Here is a 15,403-nt window from a genome sequence, read left to right on the forward strand (position 1 = left end):
AAACAACAAAAGAACAACGAACGTCACGTCTTGAAGGCCACACAGAGCTAATAAAAACATCCCACAACCTAAGGTGGCAAAACAGGCTGCCTAAGTATTATTCCCAATCAGAGACAACGATAGACAGCTGTCCCTGATTGAGAACCATACCCGGCCAAAACATAGAAACACAAAACCTAGAAATAAAGAACATAGAATGCCCACCCAAATCACACCCTGACCAAATCAAATAGAGACATAAAAAGGCTCTCTAAGGTCAGGGCATTGTCTCTGTTTGTCTGTCTCTTTCTCTCTGTCTCTCTGTGTGTCTATCTCTCTGTCTCTCTGTGTGTCTATCTCTCTGTCTCTGAGTGCTTATTGTTCATCTCTGTTGGTGACTGAAACAATGTGACAATCCATGCATACTCCACTTCGCACTGTCTCCACAGATAATGCTCAAGTCACAAGGGCTGCCAGAGTTTGCAAACATTGTTTCTCTATCACACACACATACAGTATATATGTACATGCAGAGACACACTCATCCAACCGTTTAGCTCATGAAAGTAAATGACACTAAGAGTCACTGAGGACCTTTCAGTAGCTCCAGTACACTCAAATCAAATCAAAGTTTATTTGTCACGTGTGCTGAATACAACAGGTGTAGACCTTACAGTGAAATGCTTACTTACAGGCTCTAACCAATAGTGCAACAAAGGTATTAGGTGAACAATAGGTAGGTAAAGAAATAAAACAACAGTAAAAAGACAGGCTATATACAGAAGCGAGGCTATAAAAGTAGCGAGGCTACATACAGACACCGGTTAGTCAGGCTGATTGAGGTAGTATGTACATGTAGATATGACTATGATATGACTAAAGTGACTATGCATATATGATGAACAGATAGTAGCAGTAGCGTTAAAGAGGGGTTGGTGGGTGGTAGGTGGTGGGACACAATGCAGAAAGCCCGGTTAGCCAATGTGCGGGAGCTCTTAGAGAAGAAGATGCTATCTAGAACCTAAAAGGGTTATTCGGCTGTCCCCAAAAGATAACTCTTTGAGGAACCCTATTTGGTTCAAGGTAGAACCCTATTCGGTTGTGGAACCCGTTCGGTTGTGGAACCCGCACAACCCGTTCCACAGAGGGTTCTACGTGGAACCCAATAGGGTCTACCTGGAACCAAAAAGGGTTCCTGTCACTTTTGGAACCCTTTTTTCTAAGGGTGTGAGAGAGGCAACCAGGTGAGTTGGTCATGAGAGGAGAGGATTTAGAGTGACAGGATCCAGGTGAGTTGGTCATGAGAGGAGAGGATTTAGAGTGACAGGATCCAGGTGAGTTGGTCATGAGAGGAGAGGATTTAGAGTGACAGGATCCAGGTGAGTTGGTCATGAGAGGAGAGGATTTAGAGTGACAGGATCCAGGTGAGTTGGTCATGAGAGGAGAGGATTTAGAGTGACAGGATCCAGGTGAGTTGGTCATGAGAGGAGAGGATTTAGAGTGACAGGATCCAGGTGAGTTGGTCATGAGAGGAGAGGATTTAGAGTGACAGGATCCAGGTGAGTTGGTCATGAGAGGAGAGGATTTAGAGTGACAGGATCCAGGTGAATTGGTCATGAGAGGAGAGGATTTAGAGTGACAGGATCCAGGTGAGTTGGTCATGAGAGGAGAGGAATTAGAGTGACAGGATCCAGGTGAGTTGGTCATGAGAGGAGAGGATTTAGAGTGACAGGATCCAGGTGAGTTGGTCATGAGAGGACAGGATTTAGAGTGACAGGATCCAGGTGAGTTGGTCATGAAAGGAGAGGAATTAGAGTGACAGGATCCAGGTGAGTTGGTCATGAGAGGAGAGGATTTAGAGTGACAGGATCCAGGTGAGTTGGTCATGAGAGGAGAGGATTTAGAGTGACAGGATCCAGGTGAGTTGGTCATGAGAGGAGAGGAATTAGAGTGACAGGATCCAGGTGAGTTGGTCATGAGAGGAGAGGATTTAGAGTGACAGGATCCAGGTGAGTTGGTCATGAGAGGAGAGGATTTAGAGTGACAGGATCCAGGTGAGTTGGTCATGAGAGGAGAGGATTTAGAGTGACAGGATGCTCCATCAACATAACTGAAGAGGAGAGGAGGATGTCTCGTTGTTGTGCTATTAGCTGTTTCATTAGTATTTTCTCCTCATGGGAGAGAATGGATAGTGGACGAAACAGAGTTATTCTGACACTTTCATGAAATGATACAGTGCCAAATTCCTCACTCTTTCTCTCAGTTTTATTTATTTTATTTTCCACCATATTTTATCTTCAATGCCACCTGTTATGATGAACGAGGCCTGTGATGGGAGAAATGAGCGTCTGCGCGGTTACACATCACACACAAAGTACACACCTCATTTACCAATACACCTGGGAGAGAGAGAGGAGATAGTCCTGTGTGTGCATGTCTGTCTCTGTGTGTCTGTGTGTATTTGAGCGTGTGTGTGTGTGTGTGTGTGTGTGTGTGTGTGTGTATTTGAGCGTGTGTATTTGAGCGTGTGTGTGTGAGTGTGTGTGTGAGTGTGTGTGCGCGTGTGTGTGTGTGTGTGTGAGTGTGCGCGCGCGCGCATGCGTGTGCGTGCGTGCGTGCGTGCGTGCGTGTGTGTGTGTGTGTGTGTGTGTGTGCGTGCGTGCGTGTGTGAGTAAGGAGACAGTGGAGGAGAGGTGAGTGAAGGGCTCACAGCCCTCAGGGAGAGCTGTCAGTCTGACAGGTTTGACATTTAGAGGAATGTCTGACAGACATTAACTCTGTGTTGTTGTCTGTTCACACTGCTTTGCTTTATCTTGGCCAGGTCGCAGTTGTAAATGAGAACTTGTTCTCAACTAGCCTACCTGGTTAAATAAAGGTGAAATAAAAAAATAAAAAATAAAATTTGAGGTGAGCTGCTGTCTGAACACAAGTCATTTCACCTCTAAATGAACAAACACACTGAAAATATTCGGTTTAATTTCTGTTGTGTTTCTTGGGCTTCTGTCAAGGCTATTCTGTCTGAGATTGGGGGGAGAGTGTAGTTTGAAAGGATTTATGTTTAATGTTTAGGGTGGATAAATATATATATATATTTTTTTTCAACAGATCAGTCTGAGTCAATTTGTTGTATATACAGCTGTAATACAGGGTTGGTGTAGATGAGGCTGGACTTTTACAGTATTGTATTGTGAAGAGCAATATGCATGGCTGCAAGACCCGTCCACATCCAGTATCAGAGAACTCTGCTACTCATGGAGATATCCATTCTAGTCATAGTAACTCCATGTCTCTCCCTTCCCCCAGGTACCCAGTGATCCTGTCCATAGAGAACCATTGTAGCATCCAACAACAGAAGAAGATAGCCCAGCACCTCAGAGAGATCCTGGGAAACAAGCTGGACCTGGGAGAGGCTCTCCGCAGAGACTCTATACAGCTACCCAGCCCCAACTGTCTACAGGGGAAGATACTCATCAAGGTAGAGAGAGAGAGAGGGAGAGAGAGAGGCAGGGAGAGAGGGAGGAAGAGAGGGAGGAAGAGAGAGAGAGAGACCTTCGGCTACAGTAATTGTCCGACAGAGATTTAGCCATATTTTGTTTTATGTGGGCCATGTCCGAATAACCGCAACTGCTTCCTAAATCTGAGGAGAGGGAGTGGGGAGAGAGGGAGGGGGAGAGAGGGAGGGGGGAGTGGAGAGGAAGGGGGGAGAGAGGGAGTGGGGAGAGAGGGAGGGGGAGTGGAGAGGGAGGGGGGAGAGAGGGAGGGGGAGTGGGGAGAGAGGGAGTGAGGAGAGAGGGAGAGGGAGTGAGGAGAGAGGGAGAGGGAGTGAGGAGAGAGGGAGGGGGAGTGGGGAGAGAGGGAGGGGGAGAGAGGGAGGGGGGAGTGGAGAGGGAGGGGGGAGAGAGGGAGGGGGAGTGGAGAGGGAGGGGGGAGAGAGGGAGGGGGAGTGGGGAGAGAGGGAGTGAGGAGAGAGGGAGAGGGAGTGAGGAGAGAGGGAGAGGGAGTGAGGAGAGAGGGAGGGGGAGTGGGGAGAGAGGGAGAGTGGGGAGAGAGGGAGTGGGGAGAGAGGGAGTGGGGAGAGAGGGAGTGGGGAGAGAGGGAGGGGGAGTGGGGAGGGAGAAGGATTGGGGAGAGAGGGAGTGGGGAGAGAGGGAGGGGGAGTGGAGAGAGAGAGAGTGGGGAGAGAGGGAGGGGGAGTGGGGAGAGAGGGAGTGGGGAGAGGGGGAGAGAGGGAGAAGGAGTGGGGAGAGGGGGAGTGGGGAGAGAGAGAGTGGGGAGAGAGGGAGAGGGGAGAGAGGGAGTGGGGAGAGAGGGAGTGGGGAGAGGGGGAGAGATGGAGGGAGTGGTGCGAGAGGGAGGGGGAGTGGGGAGAGAGGGAGTGGGGAGAGAGGGATTGGGAGAGAGGGAGGGGGAGAGAGGGAGGGGGAGTGGGGAGAAAGGGAGTGGTGAGAGAGGGAGGGGGAGTGGTGAGAGAGGGAGGGGGAGTGGGAAGAGAGGGAGTGGGGAGAGAGGGAGGGGGAGTGGGGAGAGAGGGAGGGGGAGTGGGGAGAGGGAGTGGGGAGAGAGGGAGTGGGGAGAGATGGAGAGGGAGTGGGGAGAGAGGGAGAGGGAGTGGGGAGAGAGGGAGGGGGAGTGGGGAGAGAGGGAGAGGGAGTGGGGAGAGAGGGAGAGGGAGTAAGGAGAGAGGGAGGGGGAGGGAGGGGGAGTGGGGAGAGAGGGAGAGGGAGTGGGGAGAGAGGGAGAGGGGAGTGGGGAGAGAGGTAAGGGGAGAGAGGGAGGTGGAGTGGGGAGAGACTGCGTTTGAAGGAGAGTGAATGAAGAAAAAAATAACATGAAATAAACGAGAAGAAGAAAGGGATAGGAGGGAAAGTAGGCCGCCACTGTATTAGTCATGGTGGGAGAAACACACACACACACACACACACACACACACACACACACACACACACACACTGCCTGGGTCAGAGTAACCAAACCAGAGCTTGGAGAGACTCACCATGCATCTGTTATCCATCTATCCCGGCACAGTGGGAAACATGTTCACTACCCACACACACACACACACACACACACACACACACACACACACACACACACACACACACACACACACACACACACACTGTGGAAAATCAACTAATGACAGAGAGAGGAGCGAGAGAGAGGAGCGAGAGAGAGGCTGAATTGGGAAATATGATCAAAATACTGTAATGTATTGGATTTTTCTGCATGATCCTTTGACCAAAATTCCACTATATTAGTGTATTGCCCACATGTCTGTGTGTGGTTCCAGAGATGTCTTCTTTAGTAAGGGTATTGGGGTAAAGTAGCATCAGACTGATTGGTTCTCAGCAGGACCTCCAAATGAGGACATTGATACTGACACGTACACACTCCCCTCTCGGGAAGCACCTGTTACCTTGTCTCTGTTGCGCTTCCTAAATTGGATCCTATAGAACCACATGCACACACACACACACACACACACACACACACACACACACACACACACACACACACACACACACACACACACACACACACACACACACACACACACACACACACACACACACACACACACACACACACACACACACAGGACTCCTCTAGTATCAATCAATCAATCAAACGTATTTATAAAGCCCTTCTTACATCAGCTGATATCTCAAAGTGCTGTACAGAAACCCAGCCTAAAACCCCAAACAGTAAGCAATGCAGGATTAGAAGCACGGTGGCTAAGAAAAACTCCCTAGAAAGGCCAGAACCTAGGAAGAAACCTAGAGAGGAACCAGGCTATGAGGGGTGGCCAGTCCTCTTCTGGCTGTGTCGGGTGGAGATTATAACAGAACATGGCCAAAATGTTAAAATGTTCATAGATGACCAGCAGGGTCAAATAATAATAATCACAGGGGTTGTAGAGGGTGCAACAGGTCAGCACCTCAGGAGTAAATGTCAGTTGGCTTTTCATAGCCGATCATTCAGAGTATCTCTACCGCTCCTGCTGTCTCTAGAGAGTTGAAAACAGCAGGTGTGGGACAGGTAGCACGTCCGGTGAACAGGTTAGGGTTCCATAGCCGCAGGCAGAACAGTTGAAACTGGAGCAGCAGCACGACCAGGTGGACTGGGGACAGCAAGGAGTCATCAGGCCAGGTAGTCCTGAGGCATGGTTCTAGGGCTCAGGTACTCCGAGAGAGAGAAAGAAAGAGAGAAAGAGAGAGAGAGAGTTAGAGGGAGCATACTTAAATTCACACAGGACACCGGATAAGACAGGAGAAGTACTCCAGATATAACAGACTGATTGCAGCATAAAAACAGGAGGCTGAGACAGGAGGGGTCGGGAGACACTGTGGCCCCGTCCGACGATACCCCCGGACAGGGCCAAACAGGCAGGATATAACCCCACCCACATTGCCAAAGCACAGCCTCCACACCACTAGAGGGATATCTTCAACCACCAACTTACCATCCAGAGACAAGGCCGAGTATAGCCCACAAAGATCTCCGCCATGGCACAAACCCAAAGGGGGGCGCCAACCTGGACAGGAAGATCACGTCAGTGACTCAACCCACTCAAGTGACGCACTAGGGACGGCATGGGAGAGCACGAGTAAGCCAGTGACTCAGCCCCTGTAATAGGGATTGAGGCAGAGAATCCCAGTGGAGAGAGGGGAACCGGCCAGGCAGAGACAGCAAGGGTGGTTCGTTGCTCCAGTGCCTTTCCGTTCACCTTCACACTCCTGGTACACTGTGATTAAACATGAAGAAAACCTTGTCCACAGCCACCCAGGGCTCTCTACACAGGAGGGTTCACCTTGTCTGACTCACTCCCTCCCTCCATCCATCCCTCCTTTCCTCCCAACAGTGCTGTTGTTCTCCCTTTACTGCCCACTGGGGTGTGAGAGGGAGAAGAGGGATGAGACAGGGAGAGAGAGGGTGAGAGAGAGAAGAGGGCTGAGAGAGAGCGAGAAAGGGTGAGTGTGGTAGTGGTGTGAAGGAGGACATTATTGACACTGAGAGGGATGTCTCTGCTGGACACAAAGGAACTTATTGTTATCTCTCTCTCTCTCTCTCTCTCTCTCTCTCTCTCTCTCTCTCTCTCTCTCTCTCTCTCTCTCTCTCTCTCTCTCTCTCTGTCCCTCTCCCTCTCTCCCTTTCTCTCTCCCCTTCTCTCACTATCTCTCCCTCTCTCCCTCTCTCCCTCCCCTTCTCTCACTCTCTCTTTCTCTCCCTCTCTTTCTCCCTCTCTCCCTCTCTCTCTCCACTTCTCTCTCTCTCTCCCTCTCTCTCTCCCTCTCTCTCTCCTCTTTTCTTTCTCTCTCTCAGTCTTTTGCAGTGCATGCTGTGAGGTTTTTTTTGTTGAGTTTGAGTGTTTGGTGTGGAGGGCTCTGTCCTAACGTATTTTCTTGATTCTGTCCTTGGTTTTTTCTTTCACATTTTTTTTTATATGCTGGAGGGTTAATGCACTATTTGTTTTAGCGGTATCCTCAGGTTTTTTCAGAGTTTGGGTGGAAAGGACAGAGTTTTAGTTTCCTGGGGTTTGGAAGGTGTGGTGTGCGCGATGGCTTCTCAGCCTAGCACGGAGGAGACGCTGTCGATACGGCATGGATTCAGGTGTGTTCCTGAGAATGGAGTTAAGGTGGAGGAGGTTCTGCTCACGGTCGGTGAACAGGTAGGAGCTGAATTTATACATTCTGCTTCTAGAATGAACAAAGCTGTGGCTGTGTTCATGAAAAGATCAAATATGGTTGGTAGGCTCATTGCTAGTGGAATATTTTTAAGGGGTGTGTTGGTGCCAATTTTGCCTCTTTCAACCCCTTCGACAAGGGTGGAAGTTGCAAATTTGCCTCCGTTTATTATGGATGATGAAATCAGGAAAGAGCTGAGTTTTGGTTTGCTAGTGGGTTTCGTGTTCTGTCAGCAGGTTTTCAGGCAGATGCCGGTAAGCACGTTGTTTCGTTCCGGAGGAAAGTGGTCATGTTTCTGAATAACAATGAGCAACAGCTAAATGTGCATTTTAAAGTGAGGCATGGGGAGGGGCTCTATGCAGGGTTTGCCAGCACAGATAGTCTATGGTGTTTTGAGTGTGGGGATTTGGGGCATAAGAGCTTTGCGTGCCCACATAAAGGCTGTAGACAAGGTGAGGGTACAAGCGCCAGTGGGGGAAATTGAGGTCAATGTGCAACCTAGTCATGCCAGTGATGGTGGTGTAGATAAGGCTGATGGTGGTGTAGATAAGGCTGGGTCTAGTCAGGTTATGGATGGTGGTGTAGATGAGGCTGGGCCTAGTCAGGTTATGGATGGTGGTGTAGAAGAGGCTGGGCCTAGTCAGGTTATGCTAGTGGATGAAGAGAGTATAGTGGGGAAGTGTAAGACTAGGGGGGAGGAGGGTGTCAAGTGGAAAAGGAAAAAGGGGGAGAAGAAAGAAGTAGGAAGGGGAGAGGCTGGTGTGGTCAAAAGCACCAAGGAACCTTTGCCTGGTGCTGGGGGGGATGCCCTGACCAGAGAGGAAGGGCAGGGGGTCTGATGGGAGATGGAGATGAGGAGAAGGAAAGTGAGTCTGAGGAAGAGGATGATGAGGAGGCCTTTTTTCAGACTTTTCCTCAATGGGTCCGTAGCTGACAGCCAGTCAAGCAGAGGGGTCAAAGTACACGGTGAAGGAACTGACAAGGTTCCTGAATGAGAACAAGGGGAAAAAAGACATCTTGAGGCTTTTTGTTTCGGATCCGAGAAAGTTTGTAAGATCAGTACAACATGCTATGAGAAATGAGGGGCATGGTGTCCTCTCACCCAGGAAACGGTTTAGGTTGAGGAAGTGGGTCACAACAGTGCGTAAAAGTCGACCTTCAGACACTGTTTAGATGTATAGTTTTTTTCTGGCACTGGGGCTGTTTGCTATTGGTCTCTTTCTTTGCTGGCTTTTCTTCCACTTCTTCTGGAGACTCTTTGGGTAGGATCACTCAATATAAATGGCGCCAGAGATGCGGGAAAGAGGAGCGTGATGGGTGATTATGTAAAACAACAAAAAAGTACAGGTGTTGTTTCTGCAGGAGACGCATAGTGATGTGTTGAATGATGTCGATTGGGGGCTCTGGTGGAAAGGGGTAAGTGTGTTGAGCCATGGGACACATTTTTGTGCAGTGGTGGCAGTCCTTTTTGTACCAGGTCTGTCTGTAAAAATGTTATCCTCAAAGGAGTTGTGTAAGGTTAGGCTTCTTGTTGTAAAAGCAGAAATTAACACATGAGTTTTGTCTTTATAGATGTGTATACACCTAACACAGGGAGAGAGAGGGGGGTTATGTTTGGGTGTCATAGACAGGAACTCTCACAGGTAGCGCCTGAGGAGACGCTGGTGGTCGGCGGGGACTGGAACTGTTCAATGGATTTTCCGAAAGACAGAAATGGGGGAGAGCCTCATTCAGGGTCAGTGGGAGTGTTAAGGGACATAATTTCTCATTTCGGCCTACTAGATATTTGGAGAACTAAATATCCTGACACAAGACAGTATACATGGGTGAAGGTTTTTGGGGCTAGGGTGAGTGCAGCCCAACTTGATCGTTTTTACATGTCCAGGAATCAGAGCAATAGGCTGTTGGGTGCTACCATTCTCCCAGTGGGTTTTTCGGATCACCACATAACCATGGCTCGGCTGTCTATTTCACCAGGGCCTGGCCATGCATCCTTTTGGAAGTTTAATGTAAAGCTCTTACAAGATGCTCAGGTTTACAGATGTTTTGGGAAAGATGGAGGCAGCAAAGAGAGGAATATGAGTCTCTTAGTCAATGGTGGGATGTGGGGAAAGTCCAAATGAGGCTTTTCTGTCAACAGTATACAACTCTCTCATCCTCAGAGGCTAGGAGAGTATTGAGGGAACTTAAGTGTAGTATCAGTGAGGTGGAGGTAGAGATGGTGGGGCAAGGCGATGTAGGCCTCCAGGCTAATTTAGCTGAATTACAGAGGGACCTGGGCAGTTTTTTCCAGGTTAAAGCAAAGGGAGCACTTGTAAGAGCTAGGTTCTCCATGCTCAAGGAGATGGATGCTCCCAGCTCCTCCTCCTTTGGTTTGGAAAGACAGAGCGGTGAAGCCAAGGGTATGCATTGTCTACGGCTGTCTGATGGACGGGTGACCTCTGTGGTGGGGGAGATGCAGGAGCGAACTGTGGAGTTTTATACTGAGTTGTATAGGGCAGAAATGTATGGTCATATGTGTGCTCAGGTCTTGTTTGCAGAACTCCCTAAGCTCTCTCTGGCACAGAGGGATGAAATGGACATTCCCCTGTTGTCCCATGAACTGGCAGAGGCCGTAACCCAGATGTCTCCCGGCCGTGCATTGGGGGTCAATGGACTCCCAGTGGAGTTTTATGAAAAATTCTGGGGACTAATTGGACTGGACTTCTTTTGTGTGTTGCGTGAATGCGTCGGGGTAGGAGAGTTGCCAATGAGCTGCCGTCGGGCGGCTCTGACTCTCCTGCCCAAAAAAGGGAACTTAAGAACTGGAGGCCTGTGGCATTGCTCTGTGCGGACTACAACATATTTGCCAAGGTCTTCTCTAACAGACTGAAGTCCGATCTGGACTCTATAGTACACAAGGACCAGCCATATTCTGTACTGGGATGCTCAGTCACGGACACCTTGTTCTTAATCAGGGACATGTTGGACTTGTCGTGAGATTCTAATGTGAACTTTTGACTGGTTTCTTTAGATCAAGAGAAGGCATACACAGTTATATACACTAGCCATTGAGCCTTTTTGGGCCTGCTACGCAGTAGACTGCAGGGAGTGTGCTGGACTGGCATGGGTTTGTTGACAGTCATAGCAGTGTCGGCGTATGCAGATGACGTTTCTCTGATGGTCAGGGATAGGCAGGATATGCAGGCACTAGAGACTAGTCTGAAGGTGTACGAGGGAGCTTCGTCAGCTAAGGTAAACTGGGGCTAGTTCGAAGCTCTGTTATGGGGGGATGTTGGGGGTGTACCTGGGCTCGGAGAGGTGGGTCAGGAAGAACTGGGAGGGACTGTCACAGGCAGTGGTGTCAAGACTGGCCAGGTGGAGGTGGCTCCTGTCCCAAGTGTCATATAGAGGGAGGGTGCTGATAATCAACAACCTGGTGGCATCTTCCCTGTGGCATAAACTGGCTGTCCTCAACCCCCCCCCCCCCCTTCCGCCGGTCTGCTCGCAGATCTGCAATGCAAGCTGGTGGAATTTATCTGGTCGGGTTCATCACTGGCTGAGGGCGGCAGTGTTGTACATGACCGTCCACAAAGGAGAACAGGGTCTGGTGGAACTGGAGAGCAGGGTGGCTGCTTTCCGGCTAAAGGCGGTGCAGAGACGGCTGTACCATACTGATGTCTGCTGGAGGGAACCAGCATGCACACTGCTGAGGAGAGCTGGTGGATTAGGGTTGGACCGGCAGCTGTTCCTCATGAAGCTGGAGAGGCTGAGTACAGCAGGTCTCTCAGATTTTTACTCTGCGGTGCTGAGAGCCTGGCAGCTGCTAAGGCCCCCACGGGAAGGGGGTGTGGAGCCTGGGCTGTGGGTGTGGGAGGACCCGATCTTCCACAACCCAGCCGTCCCTTTGAGATCGGTTCAGTCGGCCACCCTGCAGAGGCAACTGATGGCAGCGGGTTTACAAAGGCTAGGTGACCTGCTACTGCTGCGAGAGGAGAGGTGGAAAACCCCGAAGTCCTGGCACAACAAACAGGAATAACATCTCTTAGGCTGCTGGAGAGATTCCTGGAGGAGGTCCAGGAGGCACTGTCTGAGCCGGTAAGGGGGATGTTTGAGAGGCCAAAGGGGGAGGGGCCACCAATGTTACCGCCACTGCAGGTGACGGCAGAGACTGGAGACTGGCAAGGGGGTCTGGAGGACTTGTTAGATTTGAACACTCCGAGCCTGGGGGGGTTTGAGGGGGTGGGAGGTAAAGCCCTCTACAACCTCTGCATTAAAGTGAGGAATATTAGGAGCCTAACAGGAGTGAAGGCACATCAGTGGCAGGGGGTATGTGGGGCGGAGAGTATGGTGGGTTTTAGATGGAGGGGGCTCTACAAACCCCCAGTACTAAAGAGGTCAGGGGACCTCCAGTGGAGAGTTCTACATGGAGCCCTGGCCACTAACAGCTGGATGGCACGGGTTGACCATGGAGTCGGACAGGGGTGTCCTTTCTGTGTTATGAGAGAAACTGTGATTCAGGGCAAAGTTGGCTATTTGTCTAACAAGGAGGAACAGGGTCAAAGGTGGGGGATAACATACCCTTTTCTATTATTTAATGGGATGGTCTCTGTGCCTGAGTGGAATTTGAGTTGTATAGAATGATAAACAGTGTGAAGATGTTTCAGGAGATATGGTGTGTTGGGGGGGCGTCTGTACAGCTGGGGAAGATGTTTCAGGAGATATGGTGTGTTGGGGGGGCTGTATGTACAGCTGGGGAAGATGTTTCAGGAGACATGGTGTGTCGGGGGGGCTGTCTGTACAGCTGGGGAAGATGTTTCAGGAGATATGGTGTGTTGGGGGGGGGCTGTCTGTACAGCTGGGGAAGATGTTTCAGGAGATATGGTGTGTTGGGGGGGCGTCTGTACAGCTGGGGAAGATGTTTCAGGAGATATGGTGTGTTGGGGGGGCTGTATGTACAGCTGGGGAGATGGGTTGGATACACAGTTGTAGAGGTGGTGAGGTTTTGGTTATTGTGATGTGTTTTGTATCGTGGGGTAGGGCAAGGTAAGTATGGTACATGTATGCAGTACAGGATATATTTGGTTTTTATTTTAAGGGGGGGGTGAGGTTTTAATGAAATGAGAATGTTTAATTAAAGAAAGACAAAAAGTCAGTCTCCCTCTATTTCTCTCTCGCCCCCTCTTTCTCTCTCTCTGTCTCTGTCTCTCTCTCTCTCTCTCTCTCTCTCTCTCTCTCTCTCTCTCTCTCTCTCTCTCTCTCTCTCTCACCCGCTCTCTCTCTCTCTCTGTCTCTGTCTCTGTCTCTGTCTCTGTCTCTCTCTCTCTCTCTCTCTCGCCCCCTCTCTCTCGCCCCCTCTCTCTCTCTCTCTCTCTCTCTCACCCCCTCTCTCTCTCTCTCTCTCTCTCTCTCTCTCTCTCTCTCTCTCTCTGTCTCTGTCTCTGTCTCTGTCTCTCTCTCTCTCTCGCCCCCTCTCTCTCTCCCCCTCTCTCTCTCTCTCTCTCTCTCTCTCTCTCTCTGTCTCTCTCTCGCCCCCTATTTCTCTCTCTCTCTCGCCCCCTCTGTCTCTCTCTCTCACCCCCTCTCTCGCTCTCTCTCTGTCTCTCTCTCTCTCTCGTCTCTCTCTCTCTCTCTCTCTCTCTCTCTCTCTCTCTCTCTCTCTCTCTCTCTCTCTCTCTCTCTCTCTCTCTCTCTCTGTCTCTCTCTGTCTCTCTCTCTCTCTCTCTGTCTCTCTGTCTCTCTCTCTCTCTCTCTCTCTCTCTCTCTCTCTCTCTCTCTCTCCAGGGGAAGCGTCTCCCTACCTACCTGTCTGTGGATGTTGAGGAGGGGGAGGTGTCAGATGATGACGACAGTGCTGATGAGATTGACGACAACTTTAAACTGAAGAACAGCAATGTAAGTTACAACAAGTCAAAGCCACAGGGCGGCAGGGATTCTAGTGGTTAGAGCGTTGGACTAGTAAGTGAAAGGTTGCAAGATTGAATCCCCGAGCTGACAAGGTGAAAATCTGTCGTTCTGCCCCTGAACAAGGCAGTTAACCTACTGTTCCTAGGCCGTCATTGAAAATAAGAATTTGTTCTTTACTGACTTGCCTAAAATAAATAAAAATGCAGCTATAATCCTTTTCACAGTTCAGTAATTCTGGTGGCTGGTGAAGTGTGAAGGCCTGTCCACTAATCAGTGTGTTGTCACTGGGTCAGAGACAGGCCATGTAATGGACTCCTAATGACAGTATTGAGCTAAAATTAGGGCTGGTAATTGCCAGGGTCCTAATGGTATGATATTATCATATACGATATGTATTACGATTCTCACAATTTTCTATGTATTACAATTTGTTGTTCCAAACATATCTGCTACTCTGCTGCAGAGAGACAAAATAGTTTGGATTAATCATGGAAATAAAAGTACTGAAAACACTTTTTAAAAAGAAGATGGAGAACAAGCTATAGGGATGTAAAATACTGTAGTTTTGGTACAGATACAGCCGACTGCTGCTAACGCTACCTAGCAAAAATATATACATGACCACGTACAGCACCAGTCCAACGTTTAGACTACTCATTCAAGGGTTTTTGCTTATTTTTTACTATTTTCTACATTGCAGAATAATAGTGAAGACATCAAAACTATGAAAAAACACATGAATCATGTAGTAACCAAAAAAAAGTGTAGATTTTAGATTCTTCAAAGTAGCCACCCTTTGCCTTGATGACAACTTTGCACACTCTTGGCTCAACACTTTTTTGGTTACTACATGATGTGTTATTTCATAGTTTTGATGTCTTCACTATTATTCTGCAATGTAGAAAATAGTAAAAATAAAGAATAACCCTTGAATGAGCAGGTGGGTCTAAACTTTTGACTGGTACAGTATATGTATTTATTTTATGTATTTTTTTTGTGCAAATCAATACATACAGTCAAAGTATCAATATAATATAGTCTAAAATAATTTGGCGATATGTACAGTAATCTCCCTCCATCACTACCAGAATTCACTGCGCTAATAGGACTTTAATGTTAGAGCTGCGAAGGTATGACAGACGATTAGCCGAGTTGTGTTTGGGACTAATTCATGTTTAATGAGCCTGACGCAGGCACGGTGTGTGTAAATAACAATTCTAATTAAGTGAATTATTAGCTTCATTATACAATACACCTCGACAAACTTGAGCGGAAAAGCAAAAGGAATGGGAGATATGATTTCCCCCTAATTAATTTCTGACATCTGAAATGGACTGATAAATATATGATAATTATGTGTTTACATTACATCATCTTTTGTTACGTTCGAGTGTTTTTTCATGAGGTTTAAGGAGCTACAGCTACTGATCTAGGATCAGTTTATGCTATCTGAATAACCTTTTGGAGTAGGGTACTCTGATTCTAGATCTGTCGTTGGAGACAACTTCTACCTCGAGCTGAGCTACAGCTGCCATTTTGGCCATAGAGAGTGCTTTCTCATATGCCATTCGGGATCTTGGCTAGTTTCCCTCATTCCCAGTGAAGACAGGGTGATATTTAGAGCCAATTAAAGTAGTGAGATATATGCTGATTTAAAGGTGTGATCAGCACTGGAGCCAGGACTGATCTGTTCACACTCTGTCTGTACTGCTAGTACTGCTTGTACTGGGCTGGTCTGTCTACTGCTAGTACTGCTTGTACTGGGCTGGTCTGTCTACTGCTAGTACTGCTTGTACTGGGCTGGTCTGTCTACTGCTAGTACTGCTAGTACTGGGCTGGTCTGTCTACTGCTA

General features: G+C 48.8%; 1 protein-coding gene across 1 annotated transcript in view; it reads left to right on the plus strand.

The window, feature by feature from the left end:
* The window catches only part of LOC139548353 (1-phosphatidylinositol 4,5-bisphosphate phosphodiesterase eta-1-like), a 147,053-nt gene that overhangs the window by 86,283 nt on the left and 45,367 nt on the right, over positions 1-15,403 (plus strand). The window contains exons 10-11 of the mRNA XM_071357989.1: positions 3,283-3,454; positions 13,428-13,538. Coding sequence (XP_071214090.1) covers positions 3,283-3,454; positions 13,428-13,538 — 283 coding nt within the window. The remainder of the gene's footprint in view (positions 1-3,282; positions 3,455-13,427; positions 13,539-15,403) is intronic.

The sequence above is a fragment of the Salvelinus alpinus genome, chromosome 21 (genome assembly GCF_045679555.1).
Source record: "Salvelinus alpinus chromosome 21, SLU_Salpinus.1, whole genome shotgun sequence".
NCBI classification, from domain to species: domain Eukaryota; kingdom Metazoa; phylum Chordata; class Actinopteri; order Salmoniformes; family Salmonidae; genus Salvelinus; species Salvelinus alpinus.